This window comes from Podarcis muralis, chromosome 13 (assembly GCF_964188315.1).
Source record: "Podarcis muralis chromosome 13, rPodMur119.hap1.1, whole genome shotgun sequence".
Lineage (NCBI taxonomy): Eukaryota > Metazoa > Chordata > Lepidosauria > Squamata > Lacertidae > Podarcis > Podarcis muralis.
In genome coordinates this window covers 16,813,216-16,834,513 of record NC_135667.1, presented here as the reverse complement: position 1 = coordinate 16,834,513, position 21,298 = coordinate 16,813,216, and the positions used below count along the sequence as shown (strand labels likewise).

The 21,298-nt window shown below is 47.9% G+C and overlaps 2 protein-coding genes across 5 annotated transcripts; one reads left to right on the top strand and one right to left on the bottom strand.

Moving 5' to 3' along the window:
* The first annotated feature begins 44 nt into the window (after positions 1–44).
* PAGR1 (PAXIP1 associated glutamate rich protein 1) lies at positions 45–8,267 on the top strand. Of its 4 annotated transcripts, none has more exons than XM_028704215.2 (5): positions 45–234; positions 2,907–3,068; positions 5,309–5,705; positions 5,866–5,948; positions 7,878–8,267. In XM_028704215.2, exons 3-5 carry the CDS (start codon positions 5,311–5,313, stop codon positions 8,060–8,062), a joined length of 663 nt encoding a protein of 220 aa, XP_028560048.2. In that variant the 5' UTR covers positions 45–234; positions 2,907–3,068; positions 5,309–5,310; the 3' UTR covers positions 8,063–8,267. The 4 variants fall into 4 exon arrangements, with proteins under 4 accessions (XP_028560048.2, XP_028560045.2, XP_028560047.2 ...); XM_028704212.2 differs by having other exon boundaries at positions 5,306–5,705; XM_028704214.2 differs by having other exon boundaries at positions 45–320; positions 5,306–5,705.
* Positions 8,268–9,843: 1,576 nt separating this feature from the next.
* Positions 9,844–15,582, bottom strand: ASPHD1 (aspartate beta-hydroxylase domain containing 1). The gene is made up of 3 exons (XM_028702284.2): positions 13,728–15,582; positions 11,549–11,662; positions 9,844–10,642 (listed from the first exon to the last, which is right to left on the bottom strand). Exons 1-3 carry the CDS (start codon positions 14,482–14,484, stop codon positions 10,533–10,535), a joined length of 981 nt encoding a protein of 326 aa, XP_028558117.1. The 5' UTR covers positions 14,485–15,582; the 3' UTR covers positions 9,844–10,532.
* Between the last annotated feature and the right edge of the window lie 5,716 nt (positions 15,583–21,298).

Here is a 21,298-nt window from a genome sequence, read left to right as displayed (position 1 = left end):
CCATTTTTGCGGCGCGTGCGCAGCTGAGAAAGTGACCGGTACTTTTGAGTACCCCCCTTTCCAGGAAGCAGCAACAGCAGCGATCGATTGTTCTTACACTCGGCTTTTGCGGGCTGGTTTTGGGTGATCGGTTGTGCGCCGCTCAGCTTTTGATCCTTGGTTGGTCCGGGGCGAAGGAAACCGACATGGCAGGGAAGCGCGCGAGCTTCGAGGTCCGGATAAGACCCGCGGCGGGTGGGTGAACGAGTCTCCTCCCTTCCTTCCCTCCCTGGCCACCCGCCGTGGTGAAGCCCCCCCGCAAGACTTAATCCCCGATCGTGGTTCGTGTTTAGTGCTGAGCCGTGGAAGAAATGATCCGATGAAGTCTCTTTGAGCATGTGCAGAGTGACTTTTTGAAAAAATTAAAAGGGGAGGGGGGGAGGATCCTAAGACAACAGATCTTCTTTTAGTTGACTTTGAGCATGATCCAGCCGAAGTTAAGCATTTTAAGAGTGCCTTGGATTGATTTATTTCAGTGGCAAAAGTATAAAACTTCGTGCAATGTCCTCTTTTACTTATTAATACAAGGGAGCAAGATGCCGTGCTCAGTGGGGTGACTTACTTACGGGTAGGTGTTCGGGCTTAACTCTGCCATTGAACTCAATGGGCCGTAAGAAATGCATAACTTTGGATCATGGTCATACTTAACTAAAAGAAGGATATAGCTTTGGAATTAGCTGCACAGCTCTTCTCCAGAGTGGATGGTCAATAAAAAAACAAAATTTTTAGCCGGATGCCAAAGCCCTGATTACTCTTGACTGGAATAAAAAAATAAAAGCAAAGGAAAAAAGGAATGCTAGTTTAATATTATAGCTGCTATCAGGTATGTTGGGGGTCCAGAATACCAGTAGAAGCTTTTCTCCCAACCATTAACTTTCTGTAAGAAAATTTAAGAGACTGTGGAAAGTGGCATGCTTGGCAGCTTCTAGTTCTGGGTTGGGGTGGGGTTCCTCCTGAAACTGTGATGAAATGACAGCTTTCTGAAAACAGTGGGAGAACTGGTGCAGAAGCTTCTGCTCACTGGACAACTGATTTAAGGTCCTTGCCTGGCAGCAGTGGTTATATTGTTTGCCTCCATCTTCTATCCTCTACCTGAATATTTGGGAATAAACCAAATACTTAAAAGATGGCACTGGTCTCCAGCAATCTCTACTCCGAAAGAAAGCTAAAGCAGGGATCATTGCCCATGAAACTTCTATCTGCTTTCCTTGGAATGTCCAAGTTGATATGTGTGTAACTTCATTTGCTTGCTGCATTTTCAACAATATTGTCCTTGTATTTGGTTTATGCTTTGGTGTGGTAGCTGAGAGTGGTTTACTTACATTAAATCAGAGATGGGAAACCTGTTGCCCTGTAGAGTAGATGCTGTTGGCTTCCCATCAGCCTCAGCCAGCTGAGCCATTACTGAGGGATGATGGGAGCCATAATCCAGCAACATCTGGAAGGTCGCAATTTCCCCATCCCTGCATTAAAGGATATTGCTTTAAATACCTGCATTATGCTTTCAAGTACTTCACATACAGTCATCTAGCTATTCTAGTAGCAATCCTCACGTAGCCCAGTAAGGTAATTCAGTATCATCCTCACCCACTTTGCAGGAGGGAAGGACTGAGCTGAGAAAGAGAGGAAGGGCCTGTGGCTCAGGGGCAAAGCATCTGCTTTACATGCATATGCTCCTGGGTTCAATCCTCAGCATCTCCCCAGTCTGAAACCCTTGAAAGCCACTGCCCCTCAGTGTAGACATTACTGAGCTAGATGGGCCAATGGTCTGATTCAGTATAAGGCAGCTTCTTATGTGGCTGTGAGAGTAGACAGCCACCTAATGATTTCATAGCAGAGGCAAGATTCAACCTGGGGGTTGCCTGATTTGTAGCTTAGGCTGTAGTTCTGTACACACATACCTAGAGGTAAGTCCCACTGAACTTCTGCATAGGATAGGATATCCGATCCTGTAATAATAATAATAATAATAATAATAATAATAATAATAATAATAGGTAAACTTTATTTGCATTAGCCAACGGCCATAGCAACATAAAACAAGCAATATATTACAATTAAAAAGACAACAATGGGTAAAAAATCTGATCCTATATCGGATTATGTCTGTCTTTCAGCTACTACATTAGGACTTAAAATATTACATTTAAACCCCAGCAATACTTGGTTAAAAAAGAATGCAGACAAGCTTAGTTGATCTATGCAGTTGTCATCATCTATAGACCTTAAGGTCAGTATTAGAAATTAGCCAGGCGTGTTTTACGACTGGTGCAGGTCCAATTGCAACCACATGGAGATCTCTGGATGCCAGGTTGGCGACTGACATCTCCATCTGGCTGGCCCCTCCACATTTCTTAAGCAGGTAAGCAGAACAGTTTCTTTATTGCATTTATATCCTGCCTTTTTCTCCAAGGAGTACACGGTTCACCCACCTCCTCAGTCACTCCCTACAACAACCCTGTGAGGTAGGTTAAGAGGCTGTGACTGGCCCTGGGTCACCCAGTGACCTTTATGACTAAGTTGGGATTTGAACCCTGGTCTCCCAGGTCCTAGTCCGACTTAGATGTCATTTAGAGGAGGATCTGAAATATTTTCCTTGAAGCTTGAATTTGTTTTATTCTGTATTGCTTTATTTGATATTTCACTGTATTGTATACAGCTTTGAGATTTTTTCTTTAAAATATAAATTGATATAGAAATGAAATGAAGAATAATAATAACAAATTTCATTGGGGGGGGGTGCCTAGACATTCCATTGTGGCAACCATAACCCATGTTTAAGGCGCCATTTGGAGCTGAGCTTATATGTATGAGTTTCTTAAGGGGCTTTTGTGAAAAGTAATATTTTGCCTTCTAAATCACTGCAGGGTTGGGCTGAGACTATCCTCTCCAAGAAGCCGCAGTCTCTCCAAGAAGCCGCAGTTGTGAAGACATTGCTTCTCTGCATATCGATTTTGATCTCCAGCGGAAGGGACTTTCAGCAGGGTCTTCCTGCTGATCTTTGCCCCTGCCTGGGCTCCTAATCAAAGGTATTTGTTGTTGTTGTGGCCAGTGTGATGTTTGGGTCTGCGGGGCCATCTAGAAACAAAAACCCACAATGGAGGTCCTTATGAGCAGCTGTGAGGAACGAGCCCAAGGTCTAAATGTTTGCGGAATATAGCTTTACTGCAGTGGTAGAACTTCCTGGATCATATTGATTGCCTAAGTGCAGTGAGAGCGAGGAAGAGGGAAAACTGAGTTTCCTGGCAAGAGAACTGTTCTTTGGCTGCTGGCCTATTCTCAGTCTTCTGGGCTTGGCAGTGGAGCTGTCTAGCGAGGTCTGTGGCTTGACAGCCAATGTACTGAACAGCAAGGAAGCTGTCTAATGATGCCAGTCAGGGTTACTGACGCTGAAGAGCAAGTGAGCTGCTTACCAGGTTGCTGGGAGAAAAGGATATGTTACATTTGGGGACAATAGACATGTATATTTGGGGGCAGTTTTATAAAACTGCCACCCAGCTGATCCCCAAAATAGGGTCACACTACCTCAGGGGACTGTTAATCTAAAGCAGGGGTCGGCAAGGTTTACCTTGCCTGGGCCGGTTCACTCCAGCGGAGATCCCTCCATGGGCCGGATCGCGCCTGCGATTTTCTGCGTCTGCGCAGACGGATTTCCGGCGTCTGTGTCTGCGCAGATGCGATTTCTGGTGCTGCGGAAGCAAGTCCCCATGCCGTGCTGCACCGCTTTAGTGCAGCGCGCAGGGACTCACCAAGCTGGCGGCTTGGTTCAGGGGTGGCTCGTGGGCCGGTTAAACAACCCCTGTCGGCCGTTTATGGGGGCCTACCCCTGATCTAAAGTGAGTCAAGTGGAACTGAAAATGTGACCAGTGAGAAGGAACCAGCACGAGGGTCAGAAAGGCGATTGGGTAAAATGAGAGAGCTTCTAGGGATTGGGAGATTGGGCAGGTAGTCAAATCAAGGCTGTCTCATCTGGAAGTTAACCTGGGGGGATGGCCTTCCTGAATGGATTTACCTGTTGAGAACACTGACTATGGCTTGACGCTATCTGACTCATCTTGCTAGTGTCGTCCTATCTAGAATATGTATGTATTTGCAGTTTCATAGCATTCAGAGTTGATTGTAAGGAGCTTGTCTCTGGAGTCTAAAGCAGAGACTTCAGGACTTCAAAACCCCACCCCTGGCACTTTTTGTAATCAATTCTCCCATTACCATTACTGCAACATAGCTCCATCAGAAGGAGTTAAGTTTTTGGATCCTCAGGACTGAGTAAAGCTCTGGACTGGCTTATGTTGCACTTAATGAAGTTATAAGACCACAGGGTGTCTGCGTCCAGATCTGGGGTGTGGGGTGGATCCTGTAGGGCTTTTGGGGTCCCCTGATTCTACAGGTTCTCTGGATGGAGCATCTCTGAGTTATGGTCTTAGAGGGAAGGGGGTTGTTCCTCATGGCATCATGTCTCCCCCCTGACCAGGAATACACTGGGAGCTGTGGGAGGGTCTTCTCCGATATGGAGGTTGCAAGGATGGGCCAGCAGAACCTTGATTCATCTCTCAGTGGACTGGAGTCTGATATAAGGTCTGATTCGCACATCCTGAGGCATCTTCCTCTGCTGTGCCTCTGCCTCCTTGCTCTTACCCTGGCATGAGCCACAGGCTTCCTGGTTTTTCTTGCAGCAGAATGGCAGAATGAATAACAATTGGCAACTTCAAAGAGATCTTTATCTGGGCGCTTCCTCTGGACAGGGGCGAATTCCACTTCATTATTTATGGGAAGGCTGGGGCAGATCAATGGATTATTGATCTGAAAGGTGTTAAGAGACAGAGCAAAGATGTCTCTGAATTTGCTGGCAGAGGCAGCAAGAAAGAGGAGGCCTAAGAAGTCTTCCCAGAACATACAATTTTTCTCTACACTTTTCATGACAGCTAACCCTCCTCCCTCAACTACAGGCAACTAGGAGAGGTGTATCTAAGGAGTTAGTTTGGAAACACTGGCAATTCATCTTTTTGAGCCCCATCTCTGCGCTCCCAAGAAAACTTTCATTGGAGGATGTGAAAGTTTGGAGAGGAGTCTCTGATGCCAAAAGAGAAAGATAATCTTGCAGGCGAGGGACAACCAGCCACCCACACTCCTGCACCACGCTAGCTCACATTTTGCTGTAGGGGTTTCCCAAGATGGCCGCCGTCTTGTACCAGGCAGGTCCTTGCCCGGTTATGTTAGGGTCCTGTTTGCCCTGCCTCTCTCAGTTCTGTGGCCTCTGTCTCTCCAGCAGCCATGGAGGAGGCCAGCACTGTGGAGGAAGGTGAAGTCACCTCAGGGATGCAGTCCTTGGCAGTAGAAGATGAGCCTGCCTCAGAGCTACCTCCGACCACCGAGGAACAAGATGACGCAGCCGGGGAGAGAGATGGGGAGCAGTTGGCGAAGGGAGACGAATCGGCCGAGGAGGACTGGTGCGTCCCCTGCAGCGATGAGGAACTGGAGTCCCCAGACAGCTGGATGCCTCCCCCTGAGGAGATCCGGCGCCTCTATGAGCTCATTGCTGCCCAGGGGACTCTAGAGATCCAGGCAGAGATCCTACCCCGGCGCAACCCTACCCCAGAGCCTGACAGCGAAGATGAGGATAAATCTGATGGGCAGCTGGAGAACCAGGAAGAAGAGGAGGAAGAGAAGTGAGAGCGCATGTCTTTCTTTTTGCGGGGAGAGGGGTAATATTTGACTTGAAAGGGGAGTTTGGGGAAGGATCCAAAATCTGAGATGGTGCTGGTGACAGGAAAGGAGGGAGGGGCTTCTGGTGCTGGGCGGATTTCCATTTTTCTCTCTTTGCTGCAGGCCCCACGTGCCAACGGAGTTTGACTTTGATGATGAGCCTGCCTCCCCTAAGAGCTCCTTGATCAATCGTCGAAGAACTCCTGGTATGTGGAAAAGGAAAGCCACCCGCCTACCCTGGCTGTATTTGGAGGACTGGATTTCTCCCTAAACACACACACTTTCCAGAGAATCCTGGAGTCATGCTTGATTGTCCTTGTTCTCTTTTGAGGAGCCCCATTTGCAACCTCAGAATTTAGTTCATGCTCTCATGCACCCTGTTCTGGCTTACTTCTGTCACAATTCTGACACTCCTCTCTCAAACCGAGAGGTAGGGAACCTTCCTTCCACTTCAGTCGGGGACCATTGGCCCACCCACCAATCCACCTCCACCTCCAAAAGGTAGGGTTGCCTCTCCTTCCTGTAGTGCTTTAAAAGTTTGGATCAGGCCTGCTGACATGAGCAGGGTATTCACCTTCGAAGGCACAGAATGGGTTGTCCATCAGCTGGCCTGAAGGTGTTTTCAAAAGAGTCCCTCTCCAAACAGGAAGTCAGCCTCTCACTTGGGGAAAGCTTTGAAGGTGCTCACAAGGCCCAGCTGTCAGGCAATCTGATCCACAAATATAATGCTCTCCTCAGGCATACTGGAAGAAATGCCACAATGGTCTGGATCCAGCCCGCAGGCTGCAGATTCTCCATCCCTATTCAAATGCCAGGACTCCAGAATATTTCTCTGAGAATCCTGGCTGAAGTCCCAAGAGGCTTAACATGTGAGACTCCCCTACAAAAGTTAAAGCAAATTGGCTGACAGTTTTCTGTTGTCTAGATCTGGTGTAGGGAGAACCCTCCAGATATTGCTGGAGTACAACTCCCATCAGCCCCATCAAGCATGGCCAGTGGCCAGGGATGATGGGAGCTGTAGTTCAGCATCATCTGGAGGGCCAAAGGTTCTCCACACCTGGTCTAGACGGGAACCTAGGAAAAGGAGAAGGGCATGGACAGGAAGACCATGCTTATAATAAATATATAAGCATGCTTATATATTTATTGGAGGGACGCGGGTGGCGCTGTGGGTAAAACCTCAGTGCCTAGGACTTGCCGATCGCATGGTCGGCGGTTCGAATCCCCACGGCGGGGTGCGCTCCCGCCGTTCGGTCCCAGCACCTGCCAACCTAGCAGTTCGAAAGCACCCCCGGGTGCAAGTAGATAAATAGGGACCGCTTACCAGCGGGAAGGTAAACGGCATTCCGTGTGCTGCGCTGGCTCGCCAGATGCAGCTTTGTCACGCTGGCCACATGACCCGGAAGTGTGCGGACAGCGCTGGCTCCCGGCCTATAGAGTGAGATGAGCGCACAACCCTAGAGTCTGGCAAGACTGGCCCGTACGGGCAGGGGTACCTTTACCTTTACCTTTTATATTTATTGGATAAAATTTATACACCACTTAGAGAGAAAAAACCTCAAAGCTGTTTACAAAATACTTTAAAGTTCCTCAAAGATGGGAAAACTTTAAACCTATGCAAAATGTAGGGACATGCAGACCCTCTTACTGCTGTGAAAACAGTGTGTAGATTTGGATCTAGTTAGGGAATAACAAGGGATGCAGGTGGCGCTGTGGTCTAAACCACCGAGCCTAGGGCAGGGTGAGCTCCCGTTGCTCAGTCCCTTTTCCTGCCAACCTAGCAGTTCGAAAGCACGTCAAAGTGCAAGTAGATAAATAGGTACCACTCCAGCGGGAAGGTAAACAGCGTTTCCGTGCACTGCCTTGGTTTCGCCAGAAGCAGCTTAGTCTTGCTGGCCACATGAACCAGAAAACTGTCTGCAGAAGCGGACAAACGCTGGCTCCCTCAGCCTGTAAAGCGAGATGAGCTCCGCAACCCCAGAGTCGTTTGCGACTGGACTTAACTGTCGGGTCCCTTTAAGAACAATGGTTTCCTGGCACCTTGCATTTGAAGCCTACCTCTCATTTTTAAAAAACCTGGACTTACACTTCCCACTGAGTCCACAGATCCTAACTGGTGTTTATTTTATTTTCAGGGACCTCAGCTAAGAGCCAGAAGAGGGAGGCTCGCATGGACAAGGTGCTGTCAGATATGAAGCGCCACAAAGTCTTAGAGGAACAGATAATGAAAACGGGCCGAGACCTCTTTGACCTTGACTCAGATGACGTACCCACGCCAAAACGGCCACCAGGTCTCTTCCTGCGCCAGCGCAAATACTGAGTGCAGTGGAGTCAACAGGACCTTTTTAAATCCTTTCAGCCCAAGTGGAACTGTGGACTCATGGATTCAATACAAGGGGAAGGAAATTACTGGACGGACCCACTGGTTCAGACAATGGACTTTAGTTTGCATCTTGCACTGACTGGCAGGAAGCACTTGCTTTGGGTTATTTGAGTGTAAATAAAAGCTAGTGAGTTTGTTTTTACTTCTTAAATTCTCATTTTTGTTCTTATGACCGTAAGCGTTTGGTGAGGGTACAGAGTGTCTTCTCCAAAGTGGTGCTCTGCTTTGGAAGGCCTTGAGGGGCCTTCAAAGCACAGGGTGCCTGCAGTGATAAACCTCCACCCCCTCACCTCTCTGCCCCACGCTTGGACCTGGAGAGGGAGAGCAGGGGATTGTTCCTGAACTCAAGCTGCCTTTAGGGATGCGAGGTCAGGGACAGCAACACCAGATAGTACTGGTTGGAGGAGCTCCTGGTACATACACATTGTGACTATCAAGGCAGCCAAAATTTGCAGACTGCTACCCAGGAAAGCAGCATGAGCAGTTGTGTGTGTGGCAAGCTGTTCTCTCTTCCCACCTCCTGCAGCAGGTGAGGACGCGATGAAACTCTTGCTCCTGGAACGGTATGTGCTGGGAAGCAAATGTCTTTGTTAGATGTTTTCTGGCAGGTGCAGAAAAAGCTTGTTCAGGAGGAACAGGGAAGAAAACTGGGTATGTCAGACTCTGACAGATCAAGTCAAAGTCTTTTTTTTAAAAAAAAATGGGAATGCGATGCGATTTTCTTTCTAATCCTGTAGCAGATTTTTGCCACTTTTTATTATTAAAAAACCCGATTTTTTAAGAAGCTGGTATTGAAATCTAATAAGCATACCCCAAGTCACTTACAATGCATGTTTACTTGGAAGTCTATCCGTGTCCATAGAATCGTAGAATTGTGGAGTTGGAAGGGACCCCGAGGGTCATCTAGTCCAACCCCTGCAATGCAGGAATCTCAACTAAAGCATCCATGACAGATGGATCCAAGCTCTGCTTTAAAAACCCCAGTGACCCTCCTGAGGGAGTCCGTTCCAGTGTGGAACAGCTCTTACTGTCAGAAAGTTCTTGATGTTTAGTCGGAATCTCCTTTCTTGTAACTTGAAGCCATTGGTTCGAATCCTACCTTCAGTAGGGTAAAGGCTGCATTCCTAACCCCACTTACGTGGGAGCAAGCCCCATGGAGTTCAAAGGGACTTACTTTTGAGTAGATATGGTTAGGATTGCAGCCCTCAAGTGTGTTTTGGGTTACAGCCACAGAAACCGGGTGGATGGCTGTCAAGACTAATTCCAAGCCGCAGCCAGCAAGATAGGGATGCAGGCAAAACATATGGATGTAAAAAGCAGGCAGAAGGACTTGTCTTCTTCTGTGTGTCAGTATTCTGGTCATGGTGGAGGCCTGCGCCAATAATTCTCTCCCCGCCCCTCCCATGCATACAGTCATACCCATTATTATAATAACTCGCATGCAGATCCGCAGTGACATATTGCTCCCTCAGGCTATTGACGTCCTTGATCCAATTAGCAGACTTTTCCCAGGCTGGATTTTGTCAAAGTTACTGAGCAGTGACGTCCCAGTCTGAGGCATTTATGAAATGTCGGGGTGACAGCAATACTTCAGGCCACGGTTTGCTTCCTTCACGGCCTGTGGCTCAGCCACGCCTCAGAACTCACATTGAACCAATAGTAAAGAGGATTCTGATTCCCCCCCCCCCCACAGTAGAGAAAAATTGAGACACGAGGCAGAGGGTTCTAATTATTTTATTGGGGTGCAGGTTAATTAGCAAGGCTTTTTTGGATTAAATCCTGCCACACAAACGTCGCGGTAACAGATGCGGGGTGGGAATTAACAAATGATCACAGACAGGTGGAAATAGTGCTCGCCTTGGCTTGCTTCTCTTCCCCAACCCACCCATTTCCAAAAAAACGGGAGAAGTCCATGCTACTAAAATCAGGATTGTTGAACTTCAGTAGAACTCAGAGGCCTTCTGGTCCTGGACTCTAGACAGCAGCACTTGCACTTGAATAACCCCCGACTCACAGGAGATGAGAACAGGCCACAAGGACCCGTCCAGATCAGCGTCTACCACCAACAGAATGGCAAGAAGAGGAACCAATGTATACCATGTCACAAAGGTCTATAGAACAAGTATTTTAGGTCACAGCATCACACTGAGAGAGAGAAAAGGAGCCCCGCTGCCCCATCTGTGATACATCCCTGCGTAGATTTTAGTTCAGATGCAGAAGTCCAAAGTTGGAGGGGGGGCACCCCCCCCCCCAGTTCAGTCTGCACAACGGTAAAATAAGAAGTTTCCATTCCAAGGCAATATTGTGGGAGGCTTTGATGATTGTGAAGAGCAGCAAACACTATTGGTGGCATTATGGGGTTTCCCCCCCCCCCCCTTGGCTACAATACCTGATCCTGAGCAGGCACCTACCGACCAGGGGCAAAGATATAGTCTAGCGCCTGTCGCTCAGGTCCTGCCACATTGGGATGCCAGAGATCAACAATAAATATCACCCGTGGGCCATCAGTGGGAGAACCTGCAACAAATATGGTTAGAGTTATCTGTAACCCTCAAATTGTGAAAGATCCTTAATCTTGTGAAGGCATCACAGAAACCTGACAAGGCAGCTCAGCTGCATAAATTCACACACTGTTAGTTGCCCATGGTGAGTAAAGATTGACCACAGGTGATCAGCCATCAATGTGTCAAGCAGGATGGCATTATGTCAGCTCCCTACTATTTTTAAAGAGGTTATATCTCTTTAAGGTTAAACCACAGAGCCTAGGACTTGCCGGTCAGAAGGTCGGAGGTTCGAATCCCCGCGACGGGGTGAGCTCCCGTTGCTCAGTCCCTGCTCCTGCCAACCTAGCAGTTCGAAAGCACGTCAAAGTGCAAGTAGATAAATAGGTACCGCTCCGGCGGGAAGGTAAACGGCGTTTCCATGCGCTGCTCTGGGCCACCAGAAGCAGCTTAGTCATGCTGGCCCCATGACCTGGAAGCTGTACGCCGGCTCCCTCGGCCAATAAAGCGAGATCAGCACCGCAACCCCAGAGTCGGTCACGACTGGACCTAATGGTCAGGGGTCCCTTTACCTTTACCTCTTTAAGAGAAGTCATATGGGTGAGCGGAGCAGGCAGTAAGGCAGGCCACTCCCTGACAAACGGATTGCCAAATCTGCAGTGACATGAATGTTTCCCCTCCCATTTCACAGACTGGGGAACTGAGGCTGAGTGTATAATTTCCCCAGGCCCAACCCCTGCTATGATTTCTTAAGAAAAGGGTGGGGGGAGCAAACTCAGTTTAATGCCCCCATATACTTTGGACTACAACTCCCAGCATCCCTGATTATTGGCCATGCTGGCTGGAGCTGGTAGGAGTTGTAGTTCAAAACATCTGGAGGGCATCAGATGTGTAGCCTTAGCCTGTAAATCCATTCTCTTACCATTGTGAGCCGTGGTATGCAGGAAGGAGTCGTCTACTAGGAGGCAGTATCCTTCGGACCAGCACTGAGGCTCACCCCCCACCACCAGCTCACAACCAGGAGGAACCTTCAGCCCTAGAAATGAAAGAAAGAGGCGGCTGTAACAAGGAAGCTTCCAAAGTTTGTGTATTTATTCAGCAGATTTAGAGCTCACTTTTCGACTAGCAACTCAAAGCACTGAATAAATTTAAGATATGTTTAAATAGCAACCAGCTCTACTGGAGCAGGAGATGTCATCAGATGTTCCTTCCAAATCAGGACAGTTGCTGGTTACTGGCTTTCTTTGGGTTGGGAAGGGGACGACACTCTTATCCGAAGAAGGCCCTGCTGTTGCCTTTGCAGGCCCACCTCGCTGCTTTCTTCCTTCCCACAAGGAAATGCTGCTTCTCTCTCACCCCATCCCAATCCTGAAAGGTGTGGATAAAATGCTCATATGCAGAGCTCCTTCTAGAAAAGACTTCATGGTGGGTAGGTGAGAGAGAAAGAAAGAGAGAGAGGATGGGCACAAAAAGCAAAGCACTTACATAATTTTTTTGACAGTCTTTATCTGAGTCTTCGCGGGGAATTGGGGGCGTTGTCTGCCTGATTTTACTTGCAGATGACAGAGCAAGACGGAAATATGTGGGTGAGGCGTCACAGAAGGTTTCTGGGGAGGAGGGGCGCATAGGCTGCATTCACACGTCACAGAAGGCCAAACCATAGCTTAGGGCAGAGGAGGAAGAAGAAATGGCAGCCATTTTGCTCCCTGTCCCCCACTGGCTTTTTCAGTTATCACAGCATGGCAGGTAAGCTTAGTGTGCCGTCCAAATCCATGGTCAAGGTGTCTCACCTTTAACCACAATTTGTAGCCAAGGTAGGCCCTACGATTAGAGGTAGTGGCTAAAGAGCAGAGACCTGAAGTATGACCCCGGGTTTGAACAACACAAACCTTGGCTGAGCTCTTGTCTGGTTTGACCCAAAAAAGTTCAGCGAAGAGCACAGTAGGTGCAAGTTCCTGTTCCTTCTGTGACGTGTTCGGAAGCCAGTATGTTTGTGCCACACTCAGGCTTACTATGACAGGGAAACCAGGCCATTGCCGGAGATCAGAATGGGTGGAACAGGACTTGGTCTATTTATTTGCCTCATTTATTATTCCTATGAGCCTTGCTTGTAAAACCCAATAAAACGTTATGGATGGAAGGAAGGAAGGAACCAGGGGCGATGCAGGGCATACAAATTTGCCTTATGCATACTAGAGCTCTTTGAGAATATTGCATATTTTCAAATATACCTGAGAGCTAGAAACTTGCTTTTTTAAAATAAATAAATAAATAAATGACACTCAAGGTCTGAACAGCTGTGTGATACCATTACATTTTCTTGTTGAAGGCAACTTCAAGTCTACTGTTATTCCACTTCCACATATCCAACTAATCTACTACTACTACATGCTTTACAATGGTTAATGTCTGAAGAACCTAACAACTACCCTGCAAGATAGATTATTATTTCTGTTTTCCTATGAGGAAATTAAAGTGTGGAAGCAGCCAGTGACTCATCCAAAGCCACCAGAGTTTCCCAACTCTTAACTGCTAGCCTCTGAAAAGGTCTTATGAGATTCCTTTGCCATAAAGTGATTAGGGCTGCTGCTCTGTTTAAAGAAATATTGTTAATTAACTGTATGAGCTTTAGCTGATTAATTGATGCGTAAATCATCATACATTTCAGCATATAGCTCTAAAGAGAAAGAAAGCATTCTTCTGATTTCTAGAGGTGTCTCATGGCAGAGTCAAAATCTTACTGGAAGAAGCATTCCCACGCACAGGAAGAAATGCCTCTTCTATGATGCCACTTTCCACCTGCATGTTTTTTGGAAAGTATTTGCATTATTCCAAACAATTTAACAGATTTTCTAGTTGGCCGATTGATCTAGGGCACCGATTACTCAACTATATATTGCAGCCCTCAAAATGACCCCTGAGGGGTACTTATTTCTGATGCTTATAAACAACAGAAGTCCTCTGCCACCTGTTTAGGGACTCAATAATTTCCAGCTAGTGGACAATGCATGCATGGTGGAAGACTCTGGCCTTGCAAACTTCCCCACACACTGACGCCCCCATATCTTGCCCGCCTTGCTGTTCTTCCAGCATTTGCTCACCTAAATGGCATCGCACCCGGGTGTTGGTTGGCCCATAGGTCCCGGGCAGCACAGTTCCAGGCTGCAAGACGCTGAAGCAAGCGTTTCCAAAGCGGTTGGCATTGACGAAGGTGCGCAGCGCACTGAGTGCCCGGTACGTCCACGGGCAGCTGCGACAGTTCTGCGCCACGCACTCCCCTTGCCGGTAGAGGTAATAGCTATGGCAGCCAGGGTTGGCATTGGCCGTCCACCCCCGCGGGGTTGGCGCTCCAGGCGCAAAGTCCCACGCGATGCCCTCGAACTCTCGCAAGATGGCCGGGAAGCTGAGTTCAAGGATCTCCACGTCGTGGCGCTGGGACTCGCGGGGGAAGTAGGGGGCAGAAGGCAAGTCCGGGAGGTAGAAGGCGCTGGGCTTCTGGATCGCCAGGCGCTCGCCCAGCTGGTAATGGGCCTGGTCTCGGATGCCTTTGTGCAGCCGGTTCATGCCCGACCAAGAGTAGCGCTTGGCGTAGTCTCGCAGGCTGCGATACAGGCGCTGGTTGGCAGCGTCGCTCCCGAGGGCACGGCGAGGGCATCGCTCCTCCGTGGGCATGCCCTGCTGGTGAGAGGCAGGGGCCGCTTGCCCGCTCCCCACGCGGTAGCAGTACCAGACAAACAGCAAGGCCAGGGAGCCCAGCACGGCTATGGTGGGCTCTGGCCGAGGGCGCCAAGACGAGGTGTCAGGGAGGAGTGGCGAGAGAAGGCCGTGCAGACCCCAGTCGGCCATGATAGAGGGCATCTTCAGGTGGGCTTAGAGCACCCTATGAGCGCAGGCAGCTCCTTGCAGCCTTCCCATTCTTCAATGTCTGACCCCTGCCCTCTTGGTTGGGTGCCCTTTTAACCCCTTGCTCTTAACCAGGTCCACCTCATTCAGTATTTGGCTTGGCCTCCGCTACACAGACCTAGCCATTCCTCTGCCGCTTCGCTTTGTTTTCTGAGGGCGGCTGGCTTCAAGCCCCATTGACTCAGTCATTTCCACTGCTACATTTCTCATTTCCTCCTCCCGCTGCCACCCCAGAAATTAAGGTCTTAGCTCTGTTTTGCTGTATTCTGGGCCAGTAAATCTCTCCACATTCGCAGCCCACCCACAATATTTCTGGGCATCTGTCTCCACCCATGTATTTACCCCCTCCTCATCCTCAACGCCCCCCTTAACCGCTCCTCCCTACTTGATTAAACCTATTCCCCCCATATTCTTCTCCCGCCCTCCCCGCCTTTCATCCCCTCCATCCCTCTCTCACCCCCTCCTCATCTCTACCTGGCGGCTTGCAGTCCCTCCAGTCCTCTGAGATTGCTGCCTGCTCTTCCAGCTTCCCCAGTCACTAGTGGTCCCTCCTCTGCCTCAGCCCGGTTCCCTGTGCAGCCTCCTCTATTGCTGTTTTCCTAATTCCTCCCCGTGCACGTAGGCTGCCGGAGACATCCGGGAAAATATTAGGGTGCTCCCCCTTCCCTTTCCCCGCGCACCCGCCGAGCACACCCTTCCACCCGGCCCGGGATGCCTCCCTCCCTTTGACGTCTGTCTCCTTCCTCGTATCAGCACCAGGCCAGGCATCGCTGCGTAAAGAGACGGCCCCCCCCCTCCACCCCCGGCTGATGCATCTATCTCGGCAATGGGCAACGGGGCCCTGTATAAACAGCCGCCCCCCCCCCGCCCGCCCCACTCCCGGGAGCGAGTGCATTACAGCACAAGGGGAAGGGAGCCAGGGTCCCTCCCTGAGTCCCCCGGGGGCCACACGTGCACTGCAGAAGGCGCCCCAGCCAGGCGCAGGTTTGCAGTAAAAGGAGGGGGGCAGCGTCACTGGGGCCGAGCTCATCAACACCTCCCCCCCCCCCTCGCTGCAGCATGGGCTCGCCCATCGGGGCCACCCCTACGAGATCACCCCTGCCCCGGTGCCCGTAGCAACATCCTTCCCTAGCAACGGGCCTAGCAACCCCGCGCCTAGCAACTGCTCCTCCCTAGCATTCACCTTGACCTTCCCGGCGTCTCCATTGGTTACGCCAGCATTTCCTTCCTCACCCCATCCACGAACCATGCTAAGACTCCTCTGCAGCAGAGGTGGAGGGCCTGTGGTGTGGTTGGGGGTCCCAACACCCATCATTAGGGGCGCCAGCTTGAATAAAATATTGAATAAATACAGTGGTACCTCGGGTTACATACGCTTCAGGTTACATACGCTAACCCAGAAATAGTGCTTCAGGTTAAGAACTTTGCTTCAGGATAAGAACAGAAATCGGGCTCTGGCGGCGTGGCAGCAGCAGTAGGCCCCATTAGCTAAAGTGGTGCTTCAGGTTAAGAACAGTTTCCAGTTAAGTACGGACCTCCGGAACGAATTAAGTACTTAACCCGAGGTACCACTGTACTGCCAACTTGAATAAGATACTGCGGGGGGGGGGGGAGGCATTATAGATCATAAGACACAGCACGCACCCACACACCTTCAAATATTTTATTGAGGGGGCCGAACTTGGGATCTTGGCCCCAAGAGTTGGCTCCTACACCCATCACCCCTGACCGCTCGCCATCCACGGGATGGGAGTTAGGAGTCCAACCCCATCTGGAGGGTCAGAGAGTTGTTCCCTTTCCCTGCTCCATCAGTCCAGAAGAGCATGAGACTCTTAATCCCAAGGTCATGGGTTCGAGCCCCACATTGGGCAAAATATTCCTGCATTGCAGGGGGGTGGGCTAGATGGCCCTCTCTGCATTTCTATGCTCTCCAGGGATAAAGTGCTCCACGAGCAACTGCCATATTTAGCCCCTTGCTGGCAGCTACTTCCTCAGCCGTTCCCATAGCAACCGACCCCCCCCCAGAAAACTTTTTTTTAAATGATATTTATTAAAGGTTTAACAGTTACAGAAAAAAAGAAAAAAGACAATAAAAAGTTACAATACTTCAAAAATAAAAAACACAATAAAAAACAGTATAACAAAACAATAAGAAAAACAAAAACATTTAAAAACAAAAACATTTAAAAACACATCCAGCATTTCCATATCTTTATCCTTCATTTACTTGTTTCATTGACCTCCTCACACCTCCCTTTTTTGTATTCTAATTCAAGTAGCTATTTCAGCAAATCCTTTCCATCTTTCTCAGTTTTTGTTCCATAATTTATCTTAACACAATTTGACCTTAAATTTTACACCTTGACCCATTAACAATCCATTTTTACTTAGTTCTTTATAACCTTTCTGCTAAAACCATGTAACTTCATTCCAGCATCCTTCTAGCATTCATTAATTTTACAATGTTTCTGTAAATATACTTTAAATTTTTTCCAATCTTCTTCCACCGACTCTTCTCCCTGGTCTCGACCCCCCAAGGAAACTTCATGGACCACCCGACTCTAGAAAGCAGAGCCTGCCAAAAAACCTGCTCAAGTACTGTCTCCTCTGCTGGGCAGCAGCTCTCCAGGGTCTGAGGCAGAACTTCTTCTGTCGCCTGCTACTGGAGATTTTTAGAGTGGTGGGCAGTTCAGAGTTGGCGGTTTATTATGCTTCTGGGGTTTTCCAGTTCCTTGAGGTGAAACAAGTGGAAAGACACACACACACACACACATGCCAGTGTGCATAACGCCCAAGGCTGACGAGGATATTTTGTAACTCAATAAGATCCCACAAACACCCTCTTCCTGGGGGTGGGGGGAAATGCAGTAATAATTAGCAAATAACAATTTGTGTCTTCTCAAAGGACCCAAAATCAGCTGCCTGGGGTGGAGACCTCATTCTGCCTAGTGGTAGGGCAACACAGTCCTGTGAGAAACCCCAAAATATGTTTTGCCTCTCTTGGAGTGCCCAATGGTATCTGCCAGGAAGCATCTTTTTACGGGCTACACTCAGCAACACATACCCCCCCCCCCAACACACATACGAAACTTTAGTAAAAAAGATTTTAAAAAACAACAACATCTTAACTTCTTGTTCAGTGTTGGGAATCCATTTTCAGCTCAAGGGCCTCATTCCCTTCTGGGGGCCACATGGCAGTCGTGGGTGGGGCCAGAGGCAAAAGTGGAAAAACCAACATATGTGAAATTCATCTTTGTACAGTGGCCTAGCTTCTACACATGTCGACCCCTTTCTATCCTCAATCGAGCAAAGTAGGAGGCATTATCACAGTTCAAGGACGTATTCCAGCTGGGCAAAGGCACTCTGTGAGGGTGCAAAGCAAAGGCAGGAATGGATGTAGCCTGCAGAATGGGGGCATGGCTGGGGATGGTGTGTGCCCCATGGAGAATCCTGAGGGTCAAACAGAGAGCCCTAGAAGGCTGTATTCAGCTCCCAGGTCTGAGGTTTCTCAGTCTTGTTCCAGTTCATAACACTGGTCAACAACAAATTTGTTGTCTGCGTTTTTTCAGTTGATTTAGGATGAATCTGATGTGCTGAATCCAAAAATCACATTGGTTTTGCTCAATCAGGTCAAGTTTTTGAGTTATGGCCACATGTCTTTTTGTACGTTTTTGTTCACATGTACGCTTGTGTGGAGCATTTTAGATTTGATTTGATTTATTACGGCCATTGGCCCATATCTAAAACAATACATCAAAATTTATCCATACACAAACAATTTAAACAGTTCCAAGTTAAAACACCCATATAAAACCAATTTTACTTCAATTAAGTAAACACTATATACAATAAGCTCCCTCTATGTCAACCGCAATTCAAATCCCTCGGATTTTGGGGGATATGCGTCTTAGTTCTGGCACTTATTGATGGTTCTTAAGTTTGGCTAAGCTGTCAGAGTCATACAGTGATCCATTTCTCCTCTTATGAAATAAGACATTAATCAGGTATCTAGCGACTGCAAGGGATCTACTTGAGTCTTCATCGTTTAATAAGTATATTATTTGGGCTTCCTGAGGTCTGTCAGCAATTCTCAATAAATATGGGGCCAGAAACTTGGACCGTGAAGCCGAATGTAATGGACAACAGAAGATTATATGATATAACGATTCTATAGATCCACTTTTACAGTCACAGAGGAGTGAGATCTGTCCGTTGGAGAGTCTGTTACCCAACACATTTGATGGGAAAACATTGAATCTAGCCTTTATAAAGGCATACCTGTGCATCACCACAGATAAGGTAGTTAAATAAGATGGAAGTTTCGTTGGTGGTGTTAAGCCAAGGTTTATCGGTGAACAGGTGCCACCACCTGTTGCAATATTAAATTGTAAATCCATCTCCTCTAATTTGTGAGTTATAATTCTCTTGGCAGAAATTAAATCCAATTTTAGTAGTTCAGATGGAGATAGTCCTAAGGACACACGTTTCCCATGTATTATTTTTGCCCAAGGGCTAGGGAAGTCATCTCTCCAGAGACACTGTATCAAGTGGAGATTTGGAAGTTTATGCCATAATGCCAACCAGTAACAGAGGATGCATTTCCATAATGTGGTTCCTAGAGATGTAACATTTAGTTCGAGTCGTATAGCAGTATTGCCTACACACCTGGGTAATTTTAGCAACCTTCTTAGCAGCTGGTTTTGGATTACCTCCAATTGGGTTAGATTAACAAAGGACCCCCATATTGGGATTGCATATGCTATTGTTGCAATCACCTTTGCCTTGAAAACTTTTAACACTGATGGAATATGGAAAGCCCCATCTGAAAAGAAAAAACGCAGTAGCGCAAAGGAAAGGGCTTTAGCTCTATTTAATTCATATGCAAGATGGACCTTCCAGCCCATGTTGTGTTGGAGAAGGACTCCCAAGTATTGAAATTTAAAGACTTGGTCGATGGCTTTTCTATCTATTCTCCAATTATAGGTTTTTCGACTCTTGGTGAAAATTAGGACTTTGGACTTTGCATGATTAATTGTAAGAAAATTTGATTTGCAGTAAGCATCAAAAATTTTTAATGCCCTCCTAAGGCCCACTCTTGAAAAAGATAGGATCACTGTGTCGTCTGCGTAGAGTAGAAGGGGGCAACGATATTGGGCAAGACGGGGGGGCGTGGATCGTTTCTTGAGAATCTATCAGAGGCGCCCTCATATCACTTATAAATAGATTAAAAAGGGTCAGCATTTTAGAAGAAGTTGGTGGGGGTAAAATGCCATGTTGAATAATTGTTTTGATTGGAAATGATTATTTTAATGACAATAAGTATTCAGGTCCGATAGTTCTGGGTGATTATGTTGAAAAGGGATCAGTTTGAAGTCATAAAACCTCGAAATCTTCCATAAATTGGTACGGCAAAGCATAAAGTTGGGGGATCAAAACTAAGTTAATGGGGCAGCCGCCCCACGAAGTATCCTGATCTTCAATCAGCACGTCGTCCTGTAGCTCATTGTGATGAAATTCCAGTGCCTATCTTTGGAGAACTTCCTGACATTAGTGACGAAGATGCCTCCAGTGTTGATGGACATGAAGAAGAAGAAGTGGTTCTTGAAGATGATGCTCCACATCCATTTTCCCAAAAGGAGTTGAATGATCTAGTTCACGACCTCAGCTTGTCAAAGGACTCTGCCAAACTGTTGGCATCCAGATTGAAGGGGAAAAAACCTCCTCTCTGACAGTGCTCGCATCAGCTTCTTCCGCAACAGGCATCAAGAGTACCTCCGTTTTTTCTCGGAAGAGAAGGACTTGGTGTACTGTGTAGATATTGCGCAGCTTCTGCTCAAGCTTGGAGTGCCACAGTACAAACCCAAAGATTGGAGACTGTCCATTGACAGCAGCAAGCGATCACTGAAATGTGTTCTGCTACACAACGGCAACCAGTTTGCCTCTTTACCCCTGGCTCACTCGAGTACACTGAAGGAGAACTATGAAGTGGTGAAGTATGTGCTGGAGAAAATTGGTTATGATCAGCATAAGTGGTTTATTTGTGTTGACCTGAAGATGGTGAACTTTTTGTTGGGACAACAGTCTGGCTTCACCAAGTACCCATGTTTTCTGTGCATGTGGGATAGTAGGGACCGTGCTCAGCATTACACGAAGAAGGACTGGCCTGTGCGGGAGGAATTGGTGCCTTGCAGAAAAAGGAACGTCATCAACGACCCTCTGGTAGACAGAGGCAGAATACTCTTCCCACCACTGCACATCAAGCTCAGCTTAATCAAGCAGTTCACCAAGGCTCTGGACAAGGATGGTGACTGCTTCACTTACTTGTGCCAGGCTTTTCCAGGATTGACCATGGAGAAGTTGAAAGCTGGCATCTTTGACGGTCCTCAGATCCGTCAGCTCATCAGAGATCTAGAGTTCGGAAACTCAATGAACAAAGTGGAACTGGAAGAATGGAAGGCATTTGTTCTGGTAGTGGAGAACTTTCTTGGCAACAATAAGGCCAGAAACTACACAGAACTTGTCAACAACATGCTGACTGCTTTCAGAAACCTGGGCTGCAACATGAGCGTCAAGATGCACTACCTATTTTCACATATGGACCGGTTTCCTGAGAACCTGGGTTCAATGAGTGACGAGCAGGGGGAGAGATTCCATCAGGACATGAAAGAGATGGAGACAGGTATCAGGGTCGCTGGGACACAGTCATTATGGCTGACTGTTGGACTCTGAAGAGAGACCTCCCTGCCACTGAGCATTCCAGGAGTTCCAA

Bases quoted from the DNA above. Each gene is read 5' to 3' on its own strand.
- PAGR1 (XM_028704215.2), top strand. From the start codon at position 5,311: ATGGAGGAGGCCAGCACTGTGGAGGAAGGTGAAGTCACCTCAGGGATG. The intron at 5,706-5,865 runs GTGAGAGCGCAT...TCTTTGCTGCAG, and splicing joins GAAGAAGAGGAGGAAGAGAA to GCCCCACGTGCCAACGGAGT. The intron at 5,949-7,877 runs GTATGTGGAAAA...TTTTATTTTCAG, and splicing joins CAATCGTCGAAGAACTCCTG to GGACCTCAGCTAAGAGCCAG.
- ASPHD1 (XM_028702284.2), bottom strand. From the start codon at position 14,484: ATGCCCTCTATCATGGCCGACTGGGGTCTGCACGGCCTTCTCTCGCCA. The intron at 11,663-13,727 runs GTGAGCAAATGC...TTTCATTTCTAG, and splicing joins CCGGGTGCGATGCCATTTAG to GGCTGAAGGTTCCTCCTGGT. The intron at 10,643-11,548 runs GTAAGAGAATGG...TATTTGTTGCAG, and splicing joins GCATACCACGGCTCACAATG to GTTCTCCCACTGATGGCCCA.